The 27,448-nt window shown below is 38.8% G+C and overlaps 1 protein-coding gene across 1 annotated transcript in view; it reads left to right on the top strand.

Moving 5' to 3' along the window:
* Positions 1-27,448, top strand: part of LOC126470455 (DNA polymerase zeta catalytic subunit) — a 231,430-nt gene that overhangs the window by 147,216 nt on the left and 56,766 nt on the right. Inside the window, exons 18-19 of the mRNA XM_050098304.1 lie at positions 242-360; positions 24,535-24,676. Coding sequence (XP_049954261.1) covers positions 242-360; positions 24,535-24,676 — 261 coding nt within the window. The remainder of the gene's footprint in view (positions 1-241; positions 361-24,534; positions 24,677-27,448) is intronic.

Raw genomic sequence — 27,448 nt, 5'->3', positions numbered from 1 at the left:
ACTCACAGTACTAGTATTTTAACACTGAGTGACATGACAGCAGTAAGTAATTTAAATCTGAATGACAGGAAAAGTGTACTGTTAAATAGTTCTTACTTTTTTGTGATGTATGTGGAACTCATTTTACTGTTGTTTTTAAATGTGCCTGATGCCTTCATTGTATTTGTACCTCATTTGAGTAATCTACTTATTCTCCACATTGATTTATTGATTCCAAAAATATTCTTCTGCATTTTGTCAGGTTTCTGTGATGAGCTACTCGTTTGAAAACATGATGTACCATATTTTGCACCAGAGAATCCCGTACCACTCATTTAAGGATCTGACACTTTGGTGGAACCACAGGACACACATTTACCGGCAAGTTATCATTTCCTGTGTATATTTAATTATATGTGCAATTGATCATACATATATATATTGAATGTATAGTTTCTTCATTATTATCACCAAAATATAGGCAAAGAAAGTGCACATCTGTGAATTCAAAATATTCTGCTGCGTAACATTCAGTAGTGTGTTTCTACATTTCGTGCATTGTAACATGTTCGGATACTTTTTGGCGTATTTTCCACGTGGTAATAGAAACATTACTGCTCAAGCCAGTCCCATTCTTCAATGGCACCTCTCTTGAAGTTACCTAGTTTTTGAGTGAGATTCTGTGACAAGCACCAGACTTACAAATGTTGAATGAGATTCATGTGTGCAGATACTGCCAGCCATTCCATTTTGTTAATTCCTGCCTCCTGGAAGAAGGTGCCCAGGACATATGGACACAATGTGCTTTTGCATTATCATCTTGAAAGACAAACCCATCAGTGAAATGTTGTTGTGCTGGAGAATAGGTTGAGAGCTCCTATCCCAATACTGCACACCTCTCAGTTGCCCTCAGCAACAATTAGGATATCTGACATCCGTATATGATACCTGCCCAAACATGACTGACTCATATTTCTTCTGAACCTGTGGGACTGCCTGCCTGAGATGTGCCTCAGTACCTGTCTGCCCCAGACTCTTCTACAATGATTGTCAGCCGTCGAACCCTGCACCCGTCAGTGAGCAGAACTCAATGCCACAAACACGATTCCATTCCACATGTTCCCTTGCCCAATTCGTTCACAGACCACCATGCTTGTACTGTTATTTGTAGTGAATGAATGGCGGCCAAATTAATCTTGTAGAAATGGACATGTACTGTCTTGGTCAGCACAGCCCTCCTAGTTGCCTCCAAAAAGGAAACACATGGTTATGTTGCACTCTCCTAGGTACTTATGAGTCATAATTTGTAGTTAGTGGTCATCAGCTGCTGGTTTTGTCCACAGACAACCTTTCGAGGCAGATCTTCGACGTTTTCTACCTTACAATAGTGGTCGAATATTCAAATGGTGCTTTGGTGTAGACCAATTTGATAGCCAACTTCACATTGTGACAACCGTTCTTGCCATAAAGTAACAGTGTGCACATGCTCTAAGCTTGAATGCTTGATAACAGACTGAACAGTGTACGCGTGCCACATTGTACCATTCACAGACGAAGACACATTGGCACTTCTGAATTACACTGAAAAATAGTGTTTACTTTTACATCCATAACTCAGGTGGCTGTAGACAGTGGTTTCATATGGTCAAAAGGGTATTGAGAAAATAGTTTCTGATCAAATCAACTACTGTATGGAAAATTGTGAGGAAGGTGCAAAACTTTGTTTGAGCAGTATAGTTGACAGTCACAGGTATATACTGTTTCACGCAGAGCAGTAATTGAATCTCTGGTCCAGAAAAGCTCTCTTAGCTGAGGAGGGCTCTGCAGATTGCAATGATAATGTATTATTGACATAATTTGAGACACCAACACAGCAAATAGTGAGAAGACCTGGTGCCAATCTACAATTTCCAAAACACATCTCTTTTTAGTGAGTACATTTCTCTCTTTCCCAGAGATAAAGTCACAGGTCAGTGACATGTTCCCCTCCGTTCTTCTTGTGATGTGAAATTCATAGTGAACATTTACTCCTCAGTGTGTCTGTCCTCTAACCACATCTATGGTATTCGACATGCCACACGTGCCTCCTCCTTCATGCCAAGTAGTGAGCACCTCAGGGAGCCCAATTTTTGTTGACTAGGTATGATTTTGGCGAAATCGGTGTTCTTAAACTGCAGACTAAGGAGTATCACCAGTTCTACAGTGGAATTTCATGAGTCATAAGCAGTGAGGAACTTTGCCTAACCTCCTGAATCATGAGGTTAATATAACTTCTGTACAAAAAACTTAACGTCAAGGTGTGCTACATGCCAAGAACGTTGATGGTTGTTTGGGCAATACAGTCATTATTGGACAATCTCTGGGGCACGTATGATATACCAGTTGTATAAGGCTTACCCAAGCAAGGGGAGCACTGTCTAGGTGGACAATTACCTCGCTAACTGCTCCTGGGTTACCAGTGGATTGCACAGCAACTTCAGATGCTGGCCTGGTGGGCATTATTAAAACCCAAACAACAAAGACAGCACATGTTACTAGTCTGCCTGAGAAGTCTGTACTGCCAGTAGCAAACCAAGTCCTGTAGTAAATAATATATAGCTTGTCAAATGTGTGGAAGATACTTTTTAGAAATTTTCACCTTACTTCATTCATAAGGCATTGGAAAGATTTAGAGGGAAACTTAAACCATCAAGAGGCTGCGTAACGTCACATTCCTGGCTGAAACATTGCACTCTACTGTAGTAAACAAGCTGATACAAGCCAAATCACCTGGCTAGTATACCATAAACAGTGAACTGCACACTGGTCTAAATTACAATAAAGCTTTTGTAAGCTGCAAAGGTGTCATTAATGTTAATATCAGAGAATTGCAACAGGAATGGGAAGGTGAAGATGTCACCAAATGACAGGAAATCTTTACGAGCATAAATTGTGAGCTCAAAACTACAGCAGCTTTTATTCTTCCAGTCACTGCATTAAAATTGACCAAGTATATAGCAGTAGGCTTTATTCACTTTTAAGGTAAGCCCAGTGTACATATCAGAAATACCATGGTGTATAAAGAAGAGACAATGTATGAAAGAAGTGGCACAGCTGACCACATATCAGGTGCTCAGTGCACTGTTCTACATGTGTGTGTTAATTACTCATGAAACTATCCAATTCAGAAACAGAGAGAAGTCACACACCTAAGCAATGAAGCAGTCTGTACCAAAGACAAGTGTTAGCATCTGGAGATTGACACCTGATCAGAGCATAACAACCTGCACTTGCAAAGACAGCTGCAAAGCTGAGCCACTGACCAAACAGTCTTACCAGTCTCCCCAAAACCTAAGCATGGTCAAAGAAAAACACTCCAAAAGATCTGCTACAGAACAGTTAAATTGTGCAATCTCAGTCATTTCTGATGGATCAGATAATGATCGTTTATTCAGTAGTATGAACAGTGTGTCTAAGGCTACGGCCTAAGTGCAGCATGGCCGGGTGTGTACATAACGCTCTTTGATGTTAGAACATAAGCCAACACTGTAGTGTCCTGAGTAGCTGTTCTTTGTTCATCAGTGTATAGTAGCATTCTCCAGAGATCAGGCAAACAGTGGTGAAAGAAGGTCAAACTTCCTGACAGATTAAAACTGTATGCCAGACTGAGACTCAAACTCTGGACCTTTTGCTTTCACAGACAAGTGCTCTACTGACTGACCTACCCAAGCACAACTAACAACCTGTCCTCACAGATTTACTTCCACTAGTACGTCATCTCCTACCTTCCAAACTTCACAGCAGCTCTCCTGTGAATCTCGCAAGACTAGCACTCCTGGAAGAAAGGATATTTTGGACACATGGCTTACCCACAGCCACGCACAGTTTCATCACCTCCAGGCTGTGACTAAGCCACATCTCTGCAATATCCTTTCTTGCAGGAGTGCTAGTCTTGCAAGGTTCGCTGAAAAGCTCCTGTGCAGTTTGGTAGATAAGAGACGAGGTACTGGCAGAAGTAAACCTGTGAGGACAGGTCGTGAGTTGTGTTTGGGTAGCTCAGTTAGCAGAGCACTTGGCTGCGAAAGGTAAAGGTACTGAATTCAAGTCTCAGTCTGGCCCACAGTTTTAATCTGCCAGGAAGTTGCATATCAGCACACACTCTGCTGCAAAATGAAGAAATTTCTTTCTGGATTAAAGTAGGTATTTCAGTCAAAGCCTGTCTCGTGCTCAAAAAGAAAAGAAAAAGAAAGAGAGAGAGAGAGAGAGAGAGAGAGAGAGAGAGAGAGAGAGAGAGAACTGAATGCGCATTTGGAATTTTGTGTGCTAAATGGCACACATTAGGAAAACCTTTAGAGACAAATCTGCAAAATGTATGTTGTATAATCAAAACAGTATGTCTTTTACATTACATGATTAGCTAATGTGATGGAAATAGTGACCCACATTACTGTATGATTGTAAACAGCACAGAAACTGTAAGGCAATAAATGTGTGAGACATGTTTCTGAATTACTTGTGTCAGAATTGAATGACATAATAAAAATGTTTACTTACCATCAGTATTAAGTTTCATTACTATTTAACTCCTTATCCTCTTTCCAATTGACCTATTTCTATACAGAGAATGACTAGGTTGCCAAAAGTGTTGGCCTTTCTTGTACCATTGTTATAATTTCTTCAAAGGACATAGCTCACTGCTCGCTGCACGCTCGAGGAACACAAACTGGATTGTGGTGTGTGAGCCTGCTCCACTGGACATTGTTATTGCTGATTGCACACTTCTTCCAAAACACTTGGTGCCAAGTCACTTGTGTGTTTTCAAACAAGTTTGTGTTACACACTGCATAGGAAACACCATTCAATCCTGTCCACCCTGCTCCACTCAGACCACAGTTTAAGAGAACCAACAAGTCCCTCAAGTAGCCTCCCCCTCTCTTCTTGAACCCTCCACAAACTCGTCACTTCAGAAGAATGAAAGGAGGAAAGAAAGAGAAAGATGCTGCCAGTAAGGTGGCTTTCATACAACTGTGGAACATTAGTAGGTTCACACATGTGGAACAACTGCAACTCCTAACACAGGGAAGATCGGTGTGCATATGTCTGACAATTTTAAATGTTGTGATGCTCCCATGCTATTTGGTTACAGACCCCACAAGAAGAACAATCTTAGCTGGGATAGAGACTGAGGAGTAGTGCCAGTTTTTGTAAACTCTGTCAACCACACTTTGTCTCTACCCCTCACCACTGGTTTACAAGCAGTCATTGTGTCAGTGTGTGTGTATCACAAGTTGAGAAAATGTTTCCTCTTCCTACCCCTACATGAAGTTTTAGACCAAGAGCTTCTCACAACTCGCGCAGTTCCCCAAACCATTCTTCCTGTGTAAGGATTTTAATGCACTTGGTGCGCAGTTGTGTTCAGTGATTACCTGCCACAGGGGTAGTGTGAGTTAGAGCCTCATAGTATCTCTCCATACATGGATGTTAAACAGGGGACAGATCACAGTTTTCAGCACTGCAACAGGTTTACTTGGTCCTATCAGTCTCCCAGTATTCTGTCCAGCCCTCACACACTGCTCAGTGCTAAGTGTTCAATGATTTCCACTCTATACTGGCCACTTCCCAATTTGGATACACCTGCCAGGAAGAGCAGTACTTGAAACAAAGCCGTGACAACTGATGCTGAGGGAGACAAACTGGATGCTGCACATCCAATTTGCTGTGACTGGACAGCATCACAGCACTAAGGAGAGGGTGGATCGTAGTAGCAACGTGATCCACCATACCACTGAAGCATTCATACCGCAGTCTTCAGGCCAGCTACAAAGACCTCCTTTCTCCAGTAGAGTGAGGGCAAAATGTCATTGAACTATTTGAGATGGCAAGGAGATATTGAGGTAACAGTTCCTGAACATCATAAATGGACGTACTAAAAATACAGTTGGATGGGAATCCATCAGGACAATTTCTGGACAAGGAACACAATGTTTAGTTGCTGCTGGAATGCAAAATGGGATTTTCCAGGCATATTGCAGAGAGTGACAGAACATTTTGCTAGAGTAACTGCCACCACCAGTCAGGATTTAGCTTTCTACAACCATAGAATTTTTGCTGAGAGGGATGGTTCGTTCTTCAGTTCCACCAGTGATGAAGTGTATAACTGCCCCTTCTCCATGTGGGAGCTGGTTTAAATCATGTCTGTTACTTGGAACACCTCATCTGGTCACACATATACCTACTAGGTGAGTACTACACAGGAAAGCATTTTGCATATCTGCTTCCAGGAGGATCAGGCTATCAAAGGTGGAGTGATACCACCAAAACCAAGACTGAAAGTGACTTAACAAAGCTTTATGCATTCTAAGCTCCAGACGGGATGGCAGTAGACCATCTGCTCCAAGAAATGAACTTTTGCATGTTCTGGCTCATCACAGGGAGAAATAAATAAATCCTCCCCATCCTTCTTAACTTAATCTGGGCATCAGTACAATTTTTTGACTCATGGAGAGAATTCATTTTTATTTCCCTCATGGAACCTGAGAAGTACCATACATACTGAAGTAGCTATCATTGTGATGCCCTTACCAGCTGTGTAGGAAAAATCTTGGAGTGAATGGTCTTCTGCCACCTTGTTTGGATTGTAGTAATTGTCTAGTAGGTATATGTGTTGACATCAAGACGGCCTATGGTACTACTTGGAGTATAATATCTTTGGACAGTTTCATGAGTGGGTCTTGTAAGTTTGTTATCCCATCTTTATATGGTTTTTCCTCTCCACATGTTAAGTATCTAGTTGGCAACATCCTGTATGACTGCTCTGAACATAGAACATTGTCTCTGAAGACAGTATGACTGTCTTTGCAATAGCTCTTAAAAGTAAAATGGCAACAGTAAGAAATCCTGTACTGTGTTCACAGTTTGTGGATGGTGTCTCCACGTTTCCTTTGTCCTCCAGCCTTCCAAGAGCGAAATGTCAGTTGCAGCTGACAGTTAGAAGGTTGGAGGAATGGATGGAGAAGAAAGATTCTCAATTTCCAATTGAGAAGTGAGCGTGCATCCTTTTTAACCATTCACTTTTTGCTTTTTACCCTTCCTGAACTGATGGAGGAAGACACTGTTCTTAATTTTAAAGAAATGGTGTTAACCTCATTGCCATATGTTAGGGACCAAAGGGCAACAAATATTTAGAAATGTGTTATTCATAGTTAATGGGGAGCCCAAACCTGTCTGTTACAGTTTGGCTTGATTTTGGCTGCATGGTGTATAGGTCTGCAAAGCCCTCCTGTTCTCCTATTTAAAATACTCAGACGTTGTGCCCCTTGAGGGAATTAGGCTGGCCATTAGGGCTTTGAGAACGAGCTCTGTTCTTAGACTCCTCACTGAGGCTGGTAAGCTGCCACTTGCCATCAGGTGGTGACTTCTCATGGTGCGACAAACCTATAAAACAATGTCCACACTACAGACACCTGTTTGCCATAACATTGCTCATCCACCAATGAAATGACTCTTCAGTAAGTCTCCTGCAAACAATATGACCTTTTGGGATCCACGTGAAGGACTACAGTTTAATGCTGGGCGTGACTTATTTCAAAGTTATGTGCCAATGTTGGAGCAGATCTCCACCTTGCCTCCTAAAGAAGCACAGAGTATTTTGAGATTTAATAAACTTTAAGAAGGAATACCTTCCAGATTTAACTTTTAAGTTCATGGTTTTTAACATTTTAAGTGGACATAACAATACTTCATTCGAGGAAACTCCTTTGCTTGTGAAATCGTTTCCCTCAAAATGACTTCTGGATTCACTTTACCAGTCAGTACATGCTCTGTAGCACATGACTAAATGTAATTGTGAGGGCAGTGGAGCAGTTGAGGCAAAAGTTTCTCATCTGTTCCAATTCCGTCAGTGCCCTACAAGCACTGCAGGAAAGATGAGAGGATACAAACGATATAGCACAAACTACTGTTCCTTCAACAGCAAGGGAAGCATGTAACATTCTGCTGGATACAGTGCCACATGGGAATCTGGGGAAATCAGAAAGATGCCAATCAACAAGGGAGGCCAGTAGGCAACACAGTACATCACAATATGTCATTCCCCTCCAGACAGGTATGCAAAGTTTGGATCAGAGAGCCTTGCGGCGCTGGAGGGAGTAGAGGCCAGCAGTGAAGAACAATATGCTTGCTTGATGAAGCTAACTATCCATCCATGGTGTACCACATACTGTTCACTCTGACATGATGGACTCAACCTGACCTGCCACTGGATAAGACAGAATCCATTAACTCATGTAATTTTAATTTGGCTTTTTTTCTACTGCTGCACAATTTTCCACTGTGCACTTAACAAATATTATAACTATTGTTTTACAGCATGGTTGTATCTATCTCCAAACTAGTAGCCAGAAGAATGCAGAATCAATGTGGTAAATTGGTAGCTGTAGACATAGTCAGTGGTATGGGGGTGGTGGCAACCACACTACCGGTTTGATTCACTAAACATGTGATAAATGCATTTATTTCAAAGCCTTCAGATTATGTTGGAAGAAGGAATAAAATTAAAGGAAACAAGGAAGAGGATCTTTGACTATAGTCATTTATTAAACTCAAACTTAGGAAGAACTAGAGGAATTCACTGTAACAAACAGTAATAGCTGTGTATTATGTAGAGGTATACACACCCATTCTGTGTTAAAAACAAAATAAAATACAGTCTGTGACTTGCTACAATGAGGTCACTTTGCAGTGTAGTATGTGAAGTAGGGTGGCTCTTATATATGGCACTTTTTGAAGTTTTTTATAATTTTTCTTGGGCTACCCACCATTTAGATTCCTCTCCATATAAAAATGTGCCATGTGCAATGTGAACTCAATAGGACAAGGAGACAGGGTACAAATGGACCTTCAAATTTGGAAAACCTAGAAAAAGCCATCAACTTTTCAAAATATTACTTCTGTATGATTCATTGCGTAACATAAGCAGGTTGTTTACTTCAGTTTCTTAACTGAATGTGGTCTTATTTCACATATTGCATTGGTTGGGTGGCATGATGGGTCAGTGACCCTAAGAGTGGCTGATAGAGGGCAGATCAAACCAAGCTGTTTCTTTATACAGCCCAGCCTGAACCATTCCAGTAGACATTGACTTTCAAGGAGAGGTGGCATCTCAACAAGTACAATGTCTTCCTCTTCAGTTCATCCATGAGAGATAAATTATATACATGGGTATTACATAGTTGAAATAACTGGAAATAAACTGCCATCTGTTAAATAAATATTAATGGCTTTCTCTTAGAATTTTTGGATGTGTAAATTACCTGTACAGTAGAAACGAACACCAAGGTTCATGCACGGCACTCACCAATTATTGGAGATAGAGAGAACATCATCTAAGGGAGCATAGGCAGCCATGAGAGTGAGAGTGACAGTGAAGCAAATATGAAATTCAACATGTCAGTAAGTTATATAATATACACTTATAATCTGAACTGATATCGATAATGAATTATTTGAGATAGAAAGAACATCTGAGTGAGAATAAGAGGCCTTAAAGAGATGATACTGTAAAGTGTATAAAATTAAATCATTCAGTAAATTATGTATTTATGCATTTATTATCTAAACTCTACACATTAATTTATTTGAAAATAAAATATATTGTGTACTAAAAGAAAATCCACTATTCATTCAATGCTGGTAAATTCACACATACTTCAGTTGTGGAGCATTCTGTTCTGTGTCAAAGTATTAGTTTTTGACTCAACATATCAAATATGTGCAAGTATTTTGATTGAAAATTGTTTTGAGGAAAGACTTATCTATTTATTATGCAGGCATCAGCTATATAAAATCATTCTCCGAAGTGTTTTTGAAGAATGTGTGAACAGTAGAAACATAGACCTAACTGTACCAATAAGAAAAGATTAAAAAGAAAAGAATCCTTAGTCTGTAATCAATGTTAATATATTCCAAACTGGAATTCGACACAGTAAAGTTAAGTAACATGTGGATCTCAGTTTTGTTCAAGATAATTTGAGAGAACAGCAGTTTAGAAAGATACTGAATTCTTAGAATTAACCATGATCTGTCTTCTTGAAACACCATCTCATGAAGTATTTTCCATACTCCAGGGCCCATCCATCTTGTGACACAGATAGTGAAAAGTATTTATTACTTAAAATGTTTGTGTTCTGTGATGAATTTGAATTATCATGACAAGAAGAGAACAAAACTTATGATATTGGTATTTTTCTTATTACTGTGTATGTCTATGTATAATTATCTGTCTCTTCCGAATCCAAAGCTCCGAATTTAGATTTCAGTATCCTTTTAAAGTTTATGAATTAATGAGCTTGTTGAATGTGATATCTCTTATGTGACTTTTTCAGTTTTTGTAAATCATTTATGGTACCTATATTTACTATTAAAAACAGTCTTGATCACAATTTATTTATTAAGGTGACTGGTTTCAACCACTAATGTGGTCATCTTCAGACCATTGAGTAGGAAGGAACCTCTCTCTGCTGGAGAATCACTACTGTCCCGAGTAGTGATTCTCCAGCAGAAAGAGGTTCCTACTCAATGGTCTGAAATGACCACAATAGTGGTGGAAACCGGTCACCTTAATAAATAAATCGTGATCAAGGATGTTTTTAATAGTAAATATTTGTAACACATTGATCACTGTCACTCCCATAATGTATTCAAAGGTAATTAATTTATGGTACTTGTTTCTTGGTGTGTCACCTTGCTCAGCTTTGATCCTAATTAGTCTTCTGAAACAAAAATGAGTATCATCAATGTATTGAATTATAAGGCAAAACCATCAGACAAAAATACTGGTAGAAGTATGTTTCAAGATTTTATTTGAGTGACAGACCCATCATAGTGGCTTAAAGATGAAGATTTTGTCCGTATTATATAAATCGTTATTAACCTGAAAGTAGTAAATGTTTCCAGCTGAGAGGCAGAGAGAGAGAGAGAGAGAGAGAGAGAGAGAGAGAGAGAGAGCTCATGGAGGACTACAATAAAAATGTACAGAAATGAGAAACAGAAGCATTTTGTACTTCAGGTTGTATCCAAGTATCGCCATTAATTTCCCAGGCATAAAAGAAGACTATATGAAAGAATACTATTTTTTTAAAAAAGAAAATGTGATTTTCTCATTACATTTGCCTCACTAATGTTGTACACGAGGTTTATAGGGTATATTTTTAAAGTTAAGAAAGCAGTATTAACAATTAAGTTGAATATATTGAGGTTATTGGCTAATAAGATGTTTCTGAATTTTTTTTTTTTTTTTGCCATAAACATTATGTTTATGCAAAATGTTATTGTTTCCAAATGTAGTGGGTGGGGGCCACCTGTTTTCCCTTTCCCTGTTGAACCCCACTTTCCCACAAATGAAGTTGTATGCAGTGGAACCAAACTGGATTTGTAGGAAAAAGGAAAAAATCAGACTTGGAAAATAAGAGCCACTCTTAATATGGAGACAACAGTGTGGCAAATTCAACTGCAGGTTATCTTCAGATAACCTAAATGGAAGACTTGTTTTATCCTCATCTGACATTAGGATTGTATCAGATTTGTCCTTTGCATGGTGGTTTCTTTCACATGCTGTTTGAGCAACAGTGGAGCAGATGGCTAACCACCACCTCATGTCGACTCTAGAAACTGAGGAGCTTCGTACATTTTACTCTTTATTCATGATCCTGCTATTGTCTGGCAATATGGAAAACGTTATCCTCTGCCAAATATATCTGTAGTAATTCCAGCTTTCAGAATAAGAAAGGTCATGAATAAGGTATACTTATGCAATAATAGTCTTTCCATTGCTCAGCATAAACTTTAGTTTGATTATAGACTCTGAGACGCAATATTTTGATGACGTCAGATCTACACTATTCAGTTTTAATGTCAGCTCTTGCCTCATGCAAGCACTATACCTGTTTGAGGCAAATATGCTATACAATATCTCATAAACCAATAAGTGTGGAACAATGCCAATAATTATTCACCTACATTCATACCATTATGTTTTACAGTTATTGTATGTTTCAACAGTAACAGATTCTTCTCTTGGTACATCAGCTTGTTAACATAGCTCTTGCTGCTAGCTTGTTCCTTCTACCCCTCTTCTTGCTTCAGTATTAACACACTTTTTATATTATACAATTTTGACAAGATGAATTAATATTTGCCAAAATGTTAAAATTTTTTCTTATATACACATATAAATTAAACTCCCCAGCTCCTTTTTTCCATCTGTAATGAAGAGTAATCTCAGGAACTACAGCAGGGATTTTGATACAGTTATCACTAATAGATAGTGTGATTCACAAGGAAGGTTTATATTTATAATTTATTACCGCTTTGTCAGTCAAATCATCCGGCCATAGATGCTTAGTCGGGTCCTATCAGTAGTTCGCATAATAATTTATAAAACTGTATATTACAAGTTTTGGGGATTTTCTCTTTGTACTTTGTCTCAAAGCTTTTATCATACACATGGCAAAGTTCAAGAAATTACACACCTTCCTTAAACAACCATTCTTGACCATTTATAGCTCCAGAAAGTATGGATCCAGATTTGATAAAGACATATATTAACAAAGTTTGTGTTAAATAAAGAGTGTTATGGGCTGGCTGGTGGTTCAGGCATGCCACTTTTCAACCTCTGAATAATGTATGTATAATGACAACACATTGTATTTTATAACCGCTTCCATGGAGATTGACACACAGCAAAATGTTATGTTAAAAGATCAACAACAGTCCCATAACAATACATCAAAAAGGTGTGATGGTCATTTAGCAGTATAGACCTTCACAGCATTATTTACAATGTAGCCATGGCACTGTCAGTGTGCATCACACAAGAAAAACAAAGTATTACTTCTTTGTCATCAGAGGGAGTGAAACTTCCGGAAATCTACATCAGAATGTAGATTGATTATGAAGACAGTTGCTTAAGTAGCCTCCTTAGCTGAATGATCACTGCGGCTGACTGCCATGCGAGGGCCCACATTCGTTTCCCGGTTGGCTCACAGATTTTTTCCACTTGTGAACTGGATGTTTTGTTGTCAACAACATCATCATTGTGCAAATTGCCGTAGTGGTGTAAAATAAAAAGACTTGCAGTAGGCGGCCGAACACCTCTAATGAGGTCTCCTGGCCAATAATGCCATACAATCATTTCATTTAAATAAAGAGAAAGTATGTTAATATATTGAACGCTTAAAAAACTGAAACAGCAGAGGGATAAGACCAGTATTTTTGTAAACTAAGACAGTGGCACACGAGATCAGTCGGCAATAGGAAAATATTTGACTGATAAGTACTGTGGCTGCTGTCCAATGATCCCAAGTGTGTGCATTTCAGACAATGTCTAAGTAGCACTTGTACCAATATACACATGAAGGAGATTCCTTTCTCTATTGCAGTGTGACAGAAAATGAGTTCTGCATGTACGTTATGAGCCAGGAAGTAAGAAACAATCAGTGGAATGCAGGCATACATCATTACCCATCACAAAAACTTCAAGCCATTGGCAACCAATTGGAAACACATACACATTATCTTTTGGGATTCCAAGTAACTTATAATTGTTCACATCCAGGAGCAGATTCAAACTGTGAGTAGACAGTTGTAGCCTGCCATGTGATCAAAACACTGGTGACTTCTCTCATAAGGAGTGCTGCTACTCCATTTTTTTATACGGCTGTTCTTAATAAGGGTACGCTATTTGATCCAAAATTCAAGCTCTTGAGACATCTACCATACTGCTTGGACATGATGCCATCAGATTTTTCACTTCTTTGCAGTGTTACCAAATATTTGTGGGACTAGAGTTTTGCAGAGGATGAAGAGGTCACATAGTTGATGCAAAAATGGTTACAAGCCACACCAAAAAGCTTTTTTTTCTTTAATTAATGGGCAGGTGGATCAAGTGTGTTGAGCTACGAGGGTCATTTCAAAAGTTGTGCACATGGTAAGATGGAATTGAAGAAAATATTTTATTTTACAAAATGCTTTTACAGGCCTTCAGTATAATTCCATTCTTGCTTATGACAACTTTCTAACATTTTGGCAACTTCTGTATTCTGAATAGGGCACCTTCATTGTTCAGCTGTCTCATTACTCAGGTCACCTCAATGGAAGCTTCATCAAATGTATAAAAATGTTTCCTTTGTAGTTGTTCCTTCAATTTGGGAAACAAATTTGCTGTACTTATATCAGCACTGTATGTTGGGTGGGGAAGTATTTCCCTTCCATATTTGTCTGTCATTTCTCTCACTGGTAGGGCTGTATGCTGTTTTCCATTATCATGTAAAATGAAGATACCAGCTCCTAGCAGTGAGGCTTTCTTTGACAAATTTTCATTGCAAAACATTTTGCAGAAACTACTTGTAGTATGTACCTGTTACAGACGTCACCTGGGACACTCTATTTGCAGTTATGACTCCATTCATGTCATACACAAAGATCATCATTAGTTTCACCTTTTCTTGTTGGCTGCAGAATTTTTTCAGCCGTGGAGAGTTGGAAATTTTTGATTATAGCAACTAAGGCTTCAGTTCTGGCTCAAAATCCCATATCCAGGTTTCATTAAGTGCAACAGTCATTCCCAGAAACTGTTGTCCTTCTGTTCGGTAATGTTGAAACAATTTTTCTGCACTTCTTTTGCAACCTGCTGTCTTCTCTTTGCTCAGATCATGCATAATCCATCTGGTAATAACTTATCTCTCCTTTAAATTTTCAGTTATGATTCTGCGAACTGACGTGTTTTTCATCAGTCCTCTCTCAAAATGTCATTAACAATAACCTTAGAGGTATAATCTGTTGCAGTTGATGGCCTTATACTTCTTGGGTTGCCCTCAGTGCTTACCCAACCTTCATGGAAATGAGCAGTCCACCTTGATACTGTGCTGCGATCCGCTACACTATTCCTGCACACCCCTCTCAAAGCTTTGTAAATGTTGGTTGGATCTATCCACATAGCAATTCGATTTTGATGTAGGAACACTGGTCACTATGTGTAATCCAATGTGACTCAGTTTCAAACTGAATTACTCACAACACAGTTACACGAACCAGCAAAGACCTATATGACTATCACGCCCAAATTCTCACTCACAGCTGATAATTTAAACTTGACCAAGGTACCTTAATGCTCGCACATGTGCAGTGTGCAATACTTTTGAAATGAACGTCGTGTGTTGAGAAATTTGGCCACAAACATTGATGTACTTATTCTAATATAAAAAGAATGTGGTAAAATTACTGTTATTTAATGATTTATCCTCATAAATTGTACACTTGAGATGAATTGAATTAGAGACAACTATGGTGTAGGCACCTCTGTTACCATGACAAATGAAATATTGTGAATTGTGATTTATTAGTCCCATAACATACACTTACAAATCATGTGATTATGGTACAGGAGACACGTCAAAAATTACAAAGTAGAATCTAATATTAATTTTTAAAACTATATTTAGTCTATTTAGCAATAGCGATATTTTCTTATTTTCCAGCATAGGTAAATATCTTTCGTGATAATGGACAATTTGCTTTTTTCACAATACAATGCTAATTTGCGGTTAGATTCTGCTCAAATTATCGGTTCATCTTCCATGAACTCTTCTAATGGGTAATAACCTTCGTGTATAAGAATTTCATGTAACTTCTTTTTTAGTATCCCTAGTTCCATGTTTAGAATGTTTTTGCCTTTAAGTTTGTTGTAGACTTTCATGTCCATATATTGTGGGGTCTGAGCATATAATTTCAATCTGTGGGCAGGAAGCATAGAATTATCTTAATTCCTTGTACTGTATGGATGATCAAATTGGTTTTTAATGAACAATTCCAGTTTGTTGTGTAAAAATATCATTAGTTTGTATATGTATAGGGAGGGGACAGTCAAAATTTTTAGTTTTTGTAATAATGGATGACATGATTCTCTTTGCTGTGCAGTGCACATATTTCTGATAATTTTCTTCTGGAGCTTCAGTACACGAGATATATTATTAGAGCTCCCCAGAAAATAATACCATATCTTGTTACTGATTCAAAGTAACTTAGATATGCTACTTTGTGAGTGGTTAGTAGCACTTGATAATATATGCATGGAATATGCAAAGCTATCCAGTTTGCTGCACAGGTACTCAATATGTGTGTTGCAGTTTAAATTCTTATCGAGATGTATACCTAGAAATTTGGCAGAATGCACTTCTGTTAATTCTTCACTTTTATGATTTATACTAATTTCCTAGTCGTTTGACTGTTTGGTTCTGAATTGAATCAAGTTTGTTTTTGATATGTTAAACTTCAGACCATTTAACTGGAACCATGACTCTAGTCTGTCTAATGCACCAGTGTGCTCCGTGCCGTCGTTGGATAAGCAGCTGCAGCAGCAAGTCGTATACTCCTAGCTCACTCATTTGTTACATAGTTTAATTCTTAATTTCTTTGCGTGTTTTTGGTACTTGCATTGTCTAATTCATAAATTTCTGGCGTATTATAGTATTTGAGAGTTGTAGCATCGCGTTTTAGTACCTGAATAGTGTAAAATCGCGTAGTCTCCTTCCGCCGCCGAGCAGTGTGTCAGCAGTGCGCAAGTAGCAGCATTACTGCATTTACTAGGCAATCTTGTATTTTAATAACCGTTTAAATTTTGTGTCGATTTGTTTGTGCTCTCTGTAGATTAGTTCAGACGTTCTTTGCACAACAGTTTTTAGCATGGATAGGGACTGCAACTGCTGTGTTTGGATGCAGGCTGAGTTGGCATCCCTTCGCTCCCAGCTTCAGGCAGTGTTGGCTTCGGTCACACAGCTTGAGGCTGTTGCCAATGGGCATCACTGTGGGGTTCCGGATGAGGGTTTGTCGGGTACGGCCAGCTCGTCCCACGCATCCCCCGATTGGACTACGACTGTGGTTGCCCGGGATACTGCCCACATTGAGGCTGATCCCTCACCTGTGGTAGAGTGGGAGGTCGTCTCAAGGTGTGGCAGGGGGAGAAAGACATTCCGGAGGGCTGAACGGAAGGCCTCTCCAGTTTGTCTGACGAACCAGTTTCAGGCTCTGTCTCAGGCTGATACTGATCTTCGGCCTGACATGGCTGCTTGTCCTGTTCCAGAGGTTGCCCCTCAGTCTGCAAGATCCGGGCGGTCACAGAGGGTGGGCTTACTGGTAGTTGGGATCTCCAACGTCAGGCGCGTAATGGGGCCCCTTAGGGATATGGCAGCAAGAGAGGGGAAGAAAACCAATGTGCACTCCGTGTGCATACCGGGGGGAGTCATTCCAGATGTGGAAAGGGTCCTTCCGGATGCCATGAAGGGTACGGGGTGCACCCATCTGCAGGTGGTCGCTCATGTCGGCACCAATGATGTGTGTCACTATGGATCCGAGGAAATCCTCTCTGGCTTCCGGCGGCTATCTGATTTGGTGAAGACTGCCAGTCTCGCTAGCGAGATGAAAGCAGAGCTCACCATCTGCAGCATCGTCGACAGGACTGACTGCGGACCTTTGGTACAGAGCCGAGTGGAGGGTCTGAATCAGAGGCTGAGACGGTTCTGCGACCGTGTGGGCTGCAGATTCCTCTACTTGCGCCATAGGGTGGTGGGGTTTCAGGTTCCACTGGATAGTTCAGGAGTTCACTACACGCAACAAGCGGCTACACGGGTAGCAGGGGTTGTGTGGCATGGGCTGGGCAGTTTTTTAGGTTAGATGGCCTTGGGCAAGTACAGAAAGGGCAACAGCCTCAACGGATGCAGGGCAAAGTCAGGACATGCGGGGACCAAGCAGCAATCGGTATTGTAATTGTAAACTGTCGAAGCTGTGTTGGTAAAGTACCGGAACTTCTAGCGCTGATAGAAAGCACCGAACCAGAAATCGTTATAGGTATAGAAAGCTGGTTGAAGCCAGAGATAAATTATGCCGAAATTTTTACAAAGGTACAGACGGTGTTTAGAAAGGATAGATTGCATGCAACCGGTGGTGGAGTGTTCGTCGCTGTTAGTAGTAGTTTATCCTGTAGTGAAATAGAAGTGGATAGTTCCTGTGAATTATTATGGGTGGAGATTACGCTCAACAACCGAGCTAGGTTAATAATTGGCTCCTTTTACCGACCTCCCGACTCAGCAGCATTAGTGGCAGAACAACTGAGAGAAAATTTGGAATACATTTCACATAAATTTTCTCAGCATGTTATAGTCTTAGGTGGAGATTTCAATTTACCAGATATAGACTGGGACACTCAGATATTTAGGACAGGTGGTAGGGACAGAGCATCGAGTGACATTATACTGAGTGCACTATCCAAAAATTACCTCGAGCAATTACACAGAGAACCGACTTGTGGAGATAACATCTTGGACCTACTGATAACAAACAGACCCGAACTTTTCGACTCTGTATGTACAGAACAGGGAATCAGTGATCATAAGGCCGTTGCAGCATCCCTGAATATGGAAGTTAGTAGGAATATAAAAAAAGGGAGGAAGGTTTATCTGTTTAGCAAGATTAATAGAAGGCAGATTTCAGACTACCTAACAGATCAAAACGAAAATTTCTGTTCCGACACTGACAATGTTGAGTGTTTATGGAAAAAGTTCAAGGCAATCGTAAAATGCGTTTTAGACAGGTACGTGCCAAGTAAAACTGTGAGGGACGGGAAAAACCCACCGTGGTACAACAACAAAGTTAGGAAACTACTGCGAAAGCAAAGAGAGCTCCACTCCAAGTTTAAACGCAGCCAAAACCTCTCAGACAAACAGAAGCTAAACGATGTCAAAGTTAGCGTAAGGAGGGCTATGCGTGAAGCGTTCAGTGAATTCGAAAGTAAAATTCTATGTACCGACTTGACAGAAAATCCTAGGAAGTTCTGGTCTCACGTTAAATCAGTAAGTGGCTCGAAACAGCATATCCAGACACTCCGGGATGATGATGGCATTGAAACAGAGGGTGACATGCTGTTTCACAGAGGAAGACCGCACTGCAGTTCCTTCTCTAAATCCTCGCACAAATGAAAAAATGGCTGACATCGAAATAAGTGTCCAAGGAATAGAATAGCAACTGGAATCACTCAACAGAGGAAAGTCCACTGGACCTGACGGGATACCAATTCGATTCTACACAGAATACGCGAAAGAACTTGCCCCCCTTCTAACAGCCGTGTACCGCAAGTCTCTAGAGGAACGGAAGGTTCCAAATGATTGCAAAAGAGCACAGGTAGTCCCAGTCTTCAAGAAGGGTCGTCGAGCAGATGCGCAAGACCTATATCTCTGACGTCGATCTGTTGTAGAATTTTAGAACATGTTTTTTGCTCGAGTATCATGTCGTTTTTGGAAACCCAGAATCTACTATGTAGGAATCAACATGGATTCCGGAAACAGCGATCGTGTGAGACCCAACTCGCTTTGTTTGTTCATGAGACCCAGAAAATATTAGATACAGGCTCCCAGGTAGATGCTATTTTTCTTGACTTCCGGAAGGCATTCGATACAGTTCCGCACTGTCGCCTGATAAACAAAGTAAGAGCCTACGGAATATCAGACCAGCTGTGGGGCTGGATTGAAGAGTTTTTAGCAAACAGAACACAGCATGTTGTTATCAATGGAGAGACGTCTACAGACGTTAAAGTAACCTCTGGCATGCCACAGGGGAGTGTTATGGGACCATTGCTTTTCACAATATATATAAATGACCTAGTAGATAGTGTCGGAAGTCCCATGCGACTTTTCGCGGATGATGCTGTAGTATACAGAGAAGTTGCAGCATTAGAAAATTGTAGCGAAATGCAGGAAGATCTGCAGCGGATAGGCACTTGGTGCAGGGAGTGGCAACTGACCCTTAACATAGACAAATGTAATGTATTGCGAATACATAGAAAGAAGGATCCTTTATTGTATGATTATATGCTAGCGGAACAAACACTGGTAGCAGTTACTTCTGTAAAATATCTGGGAGTATGCGTGCGGAACGATTTGAAGTGGAATGATCATATAAAATTAATTGTTGGTAAGGTGGGTACCAGGTTGAGATTCATTGGGAGAGTCCTTAGAAAATGTAGTCCATCAACAAAGGAGGTGGCTTACAAAACACTCATTCGACCTATACTTGAGTATTGCTCATCAGTGTGGGATCCGTACCAGATCGGATTGACGGAGGAGATAGAGAAGATCCAAAGAAGAGCGGCGCGTTTCGTCACAGGGTTATTTGGTAACCGTGATAGCGTTACGGAGTTGTTTAACAAACTCAAGTGGCAGACTCTGCAAGAGAGGCGCTCTGCATCGCGGTGTAGCTTGCTCGCCAGGTTTCGAGAGGGTGCGTTTCTGGATGAGGTATCGAATATATTGCTTCCCCCTACTTATACCTCCCAAGGAGATCACGAATGTAAAATTAGAGAGATTAGAGTGTGCACGGAGGCTTTCAGACAGTCGTTCTTCCCGCGAACCATACACGACTGGAACAGGAAAGGGAGGTAATGACAGTGGCACGTAAAGTGCCCTCCGCCACACACCGTTGGGTGGCTTGTGGAGTATAAATGTAGATGTAGTAGATGTAGACTCTATCAGGAATCGTTTCTGTTTCTTCACTTTCTATCAAGACAGACGTGTCATCAGCAAACAGAACGGATGGTGAATTTATGTTTAATGGTAAGTCGTTGACATACAATAGAAAGAGAATTGGACCGAGGATTGAACCTTGCGGGACACCCTGTGTTGTTGTTTTTCAGTCTAAATGGTAGTTTACACCATTTGAAGAGATGATTGTTCTTTGTTTTCCATTCGATAAGTAAGATGTAAGCCATTGAAGTACTGCACCCTTAATCCCATATTTTTCTAGTTTGTGGATTAGCAAGGAATGATTTACAGAATCGAAAGCCTTTGTCAGGTCACAGAAAATTCCGGCTACTTTACTGTTTTCGTCTGGAGCTGTGCTAATTTTTTCTGTGAAATTATTTATGGCATCTGTTGTATTTTTCCCTTGCTGGAAGCCAAACTGATTGCACAAAATAATCCCCTGTGATACAATAAAGTTTTGGTTTTGGATAGCAGCTACTTTCTCGAAAATTTTTGACAGCAGTGGAAGGAGAGAGATAGGACGATAATTCCCCCATATCTTCTCTTGACGCTTTATTGAAAAGCGGTTTTTTTTCTGCGTATTTTAATGATTCTGGAAAACAACCTTCTTCGAATGATTTGTTAATTAATTCAGTTAGTGGAGGACTTACTATTTTGTACGCTAATTTAATTACTTTCGCAGGTATCCCATCCCAACCCACTGAATTTTTATTTCTTATTGATAATATAATGTCTTCTATTTCTTTCATTGTAATATTTCTAAATTTCGTGGGAGATATATTTTTTCAATCAAGCCCATATGGACATACATTTTTATTGTAATTTGTAACATTGACATTTGATTTTGTCACATTGATAAAGAATTCATTAAAGTGTTCCGATATTTGAGCAGGATTTACAATGGTGGTGTTTTCATGCTTTATTTTACAAATTTCATGGCTGATGACTTTAACGCCCAATTCTGATATAACAACAGACCACACTGCTTTTGATTTATTCTTATGATTTGAGATTAGTTCGCTGTTAAACATTTGCTTTGCTGCCTTTATAACATTTTTGAAAACATTTTTATAATGCTTCACATATTGAATAAAAGCTAGATCTTTGTTATATTTCAGCTCTTTGTGCAGCTGCTGTTTCCTAGCACTAGAAATTTTTATTCCTTCTGTTATCCAAATTAGTTTACTTGTCACTTTGGTGTTGGCATACTTAGGTGGAAAGGTTTCATTGAATACAAGAAGGAAGCTGTTTAGGAATTTTTGAAAGTTTTCATTAATTGACTTGTTATTGTTACATTGCCAGTCTGTCTATTTTAATCTGTCCTGGAATACATTTAAATTTTCTGAGCTGAAATTTCTTTTAAAGTACTTCAGCTTATTTTTAGGTGAGGTTTCTGTGTTTGTTTTTGCCAGTTCAATAAACAGTGCTTTATGTCAGACATTCCTATATCCAAGCAAAATTTATGAACGTCTTCAAACACATAATTTTCAGAATGTTATCAATGCTGATTGCTGACCGGGCATTTTCTCTGGTGTATTCTAAGAAGTTTAGTTTGAAGCCAGATTTTTTTAATTAGATCAGTGAATTTGTCAGCTTCATGGCATTCACTTAAGACTTTTTTCTTTTTTTCTTTAATTTGGCTTTCGAGCATATTTTCTAATATAATGTGACATCTCATGTGACTAGGATGTTTTCAAACCTACTATTGCCCATTGTTCTGACAGTCAAGTAAAGCATAGACAGAATGTACCATCACACATGATTGTGGCCATATTGTGATTATTAAGCACAAGGGAAACTCTTTCTCTGAGATTATACAGGTGTTGGATGTGTAAGGTGTGATTAGGTCAAGGGCATATAGTGAGTAAGGCATATCACAATTTATAAAAAAACTTCTGCCTCTATGATCAACCACCATGTGCAACAAAATATTGGTGACCTTTGAATATTGTGATTTGTAATTGTGTATGGTGAGCCACAGTGTAGAAAATATCTCTCAAATTCAGCGACAGACACCAACAACATCATAGAGCAGCAATACCATCGAGCATTGCCTTCTCACTCTAATGTGCGAAAATTTGTCCCCCACACCAATCTCTGTGCTCACTGCGTGTCATATAGCACAGACATTAATAGGGGCACATGAGAACTGCCATTTGATTCTTGAATCTTGGAAAGAGATCACCTAAACTACTGAACTGTGTGCCATAACAGTGGCAGGAACCTGTTCAGGCAGATGATGGGGATATTGTTGCAATTGGAATTTTTACATGGCATATAATTATGCTCTTGTTATAACCCCCATCATGTGACACCAGCTAACAGCATACATACCTACTATTCAGGCAATGGAAAATGTAGAATGGAATCTGACAATAGTATGAAAAGGATAGTTGCTCTCACCATATGGCGGAGATGCTGACTTACAGATAGAGTAGAGCATGCAGTGCAGTTTGTAAGGCAACAAGTGGTACACAGAAAAGAAGAAAAAGAAGGATGGACAATGAGTATAGTAACATCTTAGAAAACAGTAACAAAGGAAAACAGCACTGGGTTATGGGATGGAAGAAAAGCTTTTAGGCAAAATCAAGCAATTAAAAATCCAGAATGGAATGTGATAATATTATGAAAAGGATGGTTCCTACTCACTGTGACCCGGCATCTCCACTATATGGTGAGTTGCAACTATCCTTTCCATAATATTGTCACATTTCATCCTGGGCTTTCCATTGTATGGTTTTGCCTAACAGCTTTTCTTCCATCCCATAATCCAGTGCTGTTTTCCTTTGTTACAATTTTCTAACACATTACAATAGTCATTGTCCGTCCTTCTTACTTTTCTCTCCTGTATTTCACTTGTTGTCTTACAAACTGTACTGCACACTCTATCTGCACCTCAGCATCTCCGCTATATGGTGAGTAGCTACTGTCCTTTTCATAATATCTACTATTCAGATAGATAAATAAATAAATACATAGGTAAATATACTTTTCATTCTATAACTCTATAGTGAGGAGGTCCTCAAAGATGTAGAACATGTCTTAAAAACATAAATACATATGTACAGAAAAACAGATATACTAGTGATCATACCACAGATCCTGAGTGAAATGTTTCTCAAGGATAATATGTACCCTTTTGCTCACCTACAGCACCCCCATGGCAACATGTATTTTTATCAAGTCAATGTATAAGCTCATCAGTCCAAAATTGTGTCAGAATAATTTGAGAAACACTCCATGGCCATGAATGTGTTTGTGAGAGTCCCCATGTCATTTGAAATCAGTCTTATTGATAACATCTGGAATGCTGTTGAGCGAGATATGCTCACCTTGGACCCAGCTCCAACCATTCTCAGTGAGATGTGGGTGGCAATTGAACAGTTATGGATTGAGATGATTCTCCAACATCATCTTGTGTATTTTTGTGTTAGTGTTGTGATACAGAATTATAGTAATCAGGGTGCAAGTGAGTACTGAACAGTACTCGATATGTGCTTCTAATTCAATTGATCATTAGTTTGTAAGTATATGCTGTTATTCTGTCATATTGTTTTGCCCCTTCGCTTTTTCAGTGATCTTTTGTTGAGTTGTCTGGTTACAAATTGCATCATTTCCATTTAATTACTGTTACTACATTGGGGACTTGGCTCATAAATGAAAAAAGTGTTTATTTGGTCAACATATCTCTCAAACTGTATAACAAGCATTATCTATTTAAAAAAAAAATCTTTTATTAGCAAACAATGTCTAATCAACTTTAATTTGTATTTCATTGTCTTTCAATGTTCTGCAGGCAAATAATCAAAACTTCAGTGTATTTACTTAATACTAATACATTAGGCTATCTAAGAAGTTCGTTACCTTTCTCTACATTACATGTCTTTCAACCACTAGGTCCATAAAAGTTCAGCCTTATTTTTGCCCTGTTTACTCTGTCATTCTTGTACAAAAAGTAGCAAGACATTTCTAACAAATAAACATTTGTCTGCAGGTGGATGACAGTAGAACATTATGTGACCAGAGTCAGTGGGATAGTAAAAATGCTGGATCAGCTTGATCTCATTGGTCGGACATGTGAGCTGGCAAGATTGTTTGGGATACAGTTTTATGAAGTTCTTTCTCGAGGCTCGCAGGTAAAGCTTTGAATTAAAATATTTTGAACCAATGCTCCTTAACAACCACATGTGAAATTATATCATAATCACCTGAAAAAATTTGGTTCTATTTAGTTTAAGAATTGTAAAATGTCCCAAGTCTTCAAATCAGTATTTAATGCCTTTTATGTGTCATTTTAGTAAACTTAACCATTAGTAGTAATTATTACAGTAAGTTGTGTTAATACTGAAAGTAAATGACCAAACAGGAGTCAGAATGGTTATAGAGAATGATATAATCTATAATTGTACAACATCTATGTACAGAGTAGAAATGTGTTTCTAAAGAGATATCCAATTTTTAAGTGGATAAAATTGCCTCTGTAAGTTCATAACCACTGAAAAGGAAAGGAAATTCCAATAAAAATGAAAATTTTTTATTGTAAGATGGAGATACTTGATGTAGAAATTTATAATGTGAGTAAATGTTAACACCACTCATGGATTAGGCCTTAGGCCTTTTTGAACTGGCCGACTGCTGCTTACAAGGCAGTACGAGGAGTGATCTATGATTCTGAACATGTGATTAGCATGTCGCAAATCCCTCCAGCTGTTATTGCAACTAGATGAATCCTGATAATGCCTCTAGTTCTGTATTCAAGCAGCCTTCAAGGACTGAGTCACCCCCTAAAAGACCTTTCTACCTCAGAAAACATCCAGCGAAGTACTGGGAATCAAACCTGAGTCCTTCAGTTAGTCAAAAACATACTTAATGGGACAGTGAGGATGGTTGTGTTGAGACGTCTAAATGATACCAGTTTAGAATGATATCCGTGTTCCGTATTGAATTTGTGCTGTGAGCATATTCTGTAGTTTGTAAAGACCCTTTGTGTATGCTAATTTCTTCTTTCTTACTGTGCTGATTCATTAACGAAACCAATGATTAACCAAATAGAAGTTGACCGTGGATTGGATTGGAAATGCTCCTACAGATCACGCTTCTTACACTGATGTACATTTTGAGAACTATTTAGGCTCAAATGGACAATCAGGTTTGGTCACTGTGTGTCTGATTTGTATTGTAGGTTATTGTATAGAAGCACACATTGGGTAAAAAAGAGAATATGGAGGTGCCTTTGATTCTAGAGGTATTTTTTGCCAGAAAATTGAACAAGTAGTTGGAATATTTATAAAAGTGTGAGTAAGGAAAACACCATGAATGGTGACAGAAGACAGAATAAGCCTCAGCTTCAGATGGTTTGACTGGTCATAGCTTATGTTTCAATAGAAAGGGAAGAGCTAATTGTCTGGGTTGATAGCAAAAGTTTTGTGAAGGACTCTGTCCCTTTTAGGAAGTACATTTTTTTAGAGTAAACTCAGAATTCCAGTTATCAGAGGTGAAAGAAATGAGAATAACAGAAAAATCTGGAACCAGGTAATTCCATAGACAGGAATAAATGCTCTCACATATCACACTTTATTTAATACGCCAAATTATTAAAAGTTTAAAAAAATAGGATATTATGTGCTTAGATGAATACTACCCGACAAATCACACAGGTATTGCTTCCTGAAAACATATATAAGAGCTTCTGAGGACATTATTTCCAACCTCTTTTCTCCTACTCTATCCTTCCTCATGTTATTCCAAATGTAGAATTGATGTCCTGTCAGATCCTTTTGAAGTAGAGAATGGTTGCCCTCAAGTTAATGAAGATAGTGTTTTATGTATAACTATTTTAGTAACCATAAATAGTATAACAATTAGCTTCATTAAATGCACCTTATTGGTCGATGTTTATTTTTTGTAATTTTAAGTTCTTTTTTACAACCTCCAAACTATCATAGGACAGATGACATTAGAGGGGCCAAAAAAACTGGTTATAATGCTGGCTTAAAATTTTCAACTGAAAAAATTGTATGTCCTCATTCTAATTGTAAATATCATTCTTTAATCTTCTAGATCATTTCATTTTTTTAAAAAATGCATTCTTACCAAATGCCCACACTTGGATGCCTGAAATTCATGGACGCATAATAAGGAGAGTTGGAGCCAACGTCTGCCGTGCCATTTTCCCCAAACATTAGCTTCTAGGGGAAGTGTTTTGATAAAAAGATGCCAGCTTGTGTCATTTATGAGTGTACTAATTGTTCTGATTATAGTCTAAACTGTGAAAAATCACATTTTTTTATAATTGGACTTGTTTTAGCAATATTTTCCTTTATGTCATGAATTTCAATTGCATTGATTTCTTTTACTGTAATGATTTTATTTGTGTCATTCAACTTTTGATCTCCTATCATTCCAATTCTAAAAGCTCTCTGGATGAATGCTATGAGAAGGGAAGATTGGAAACTGACCAAACATAGCAAAATGTGTCCTCACTATCTTTCAAAAGAGGACATAGACCAAGCATCATTTTCATCAGTCAGTATTAAGGAAAATGCTGCCTTATGAAAGCAGCCTTGTCAATGATATACTTCTCTTCTTGTTTGTTCAAAACTTACAACAAAAACAAAGTTACATTAACAAGGCTAAATGCATCGTATTACTGGATCAAATATGCATTTAAAACCAGAGAAAAGTCTGAAAATGTTCTCCTGGCACTGCGTTGCTCACGAAAGTGATGTAAGATTTAATATTTAAAGGCAGTGTTTTGGGGTATTTAATATGGCGACAGCAACTGCAGAGCAATGTAGAGTGTAAGTTTGTAGTGTCGCATCCCCTTATTTTATGTCCATGCTGAAAACACTCACTCATAGTACTCAGTAATTTTAATTGTGTTAGTCACAAGATATGGGAATCAGATG

This window comes from Schistocerca serialis, chromosome 3, assembly GCF_023864345.2.
Source record: "Schistocerca serialis cubense isolate TAMUIC-IGC-003099 chromosome 3, iqSchSeri2.2, whole genome shotgun sequence".
Lineage (NCBI taxonomy): Eukaryota > Metazoa > Arthropoda > Insecta > Orthoptera > Acrididae > Schistocerca > Schistocerca serialis.
The sequence above is the reverse complement of the archived record's forward strand: the minus strand, read 5'-3'. Positions and strand labels throughout refer to the sequence as shown.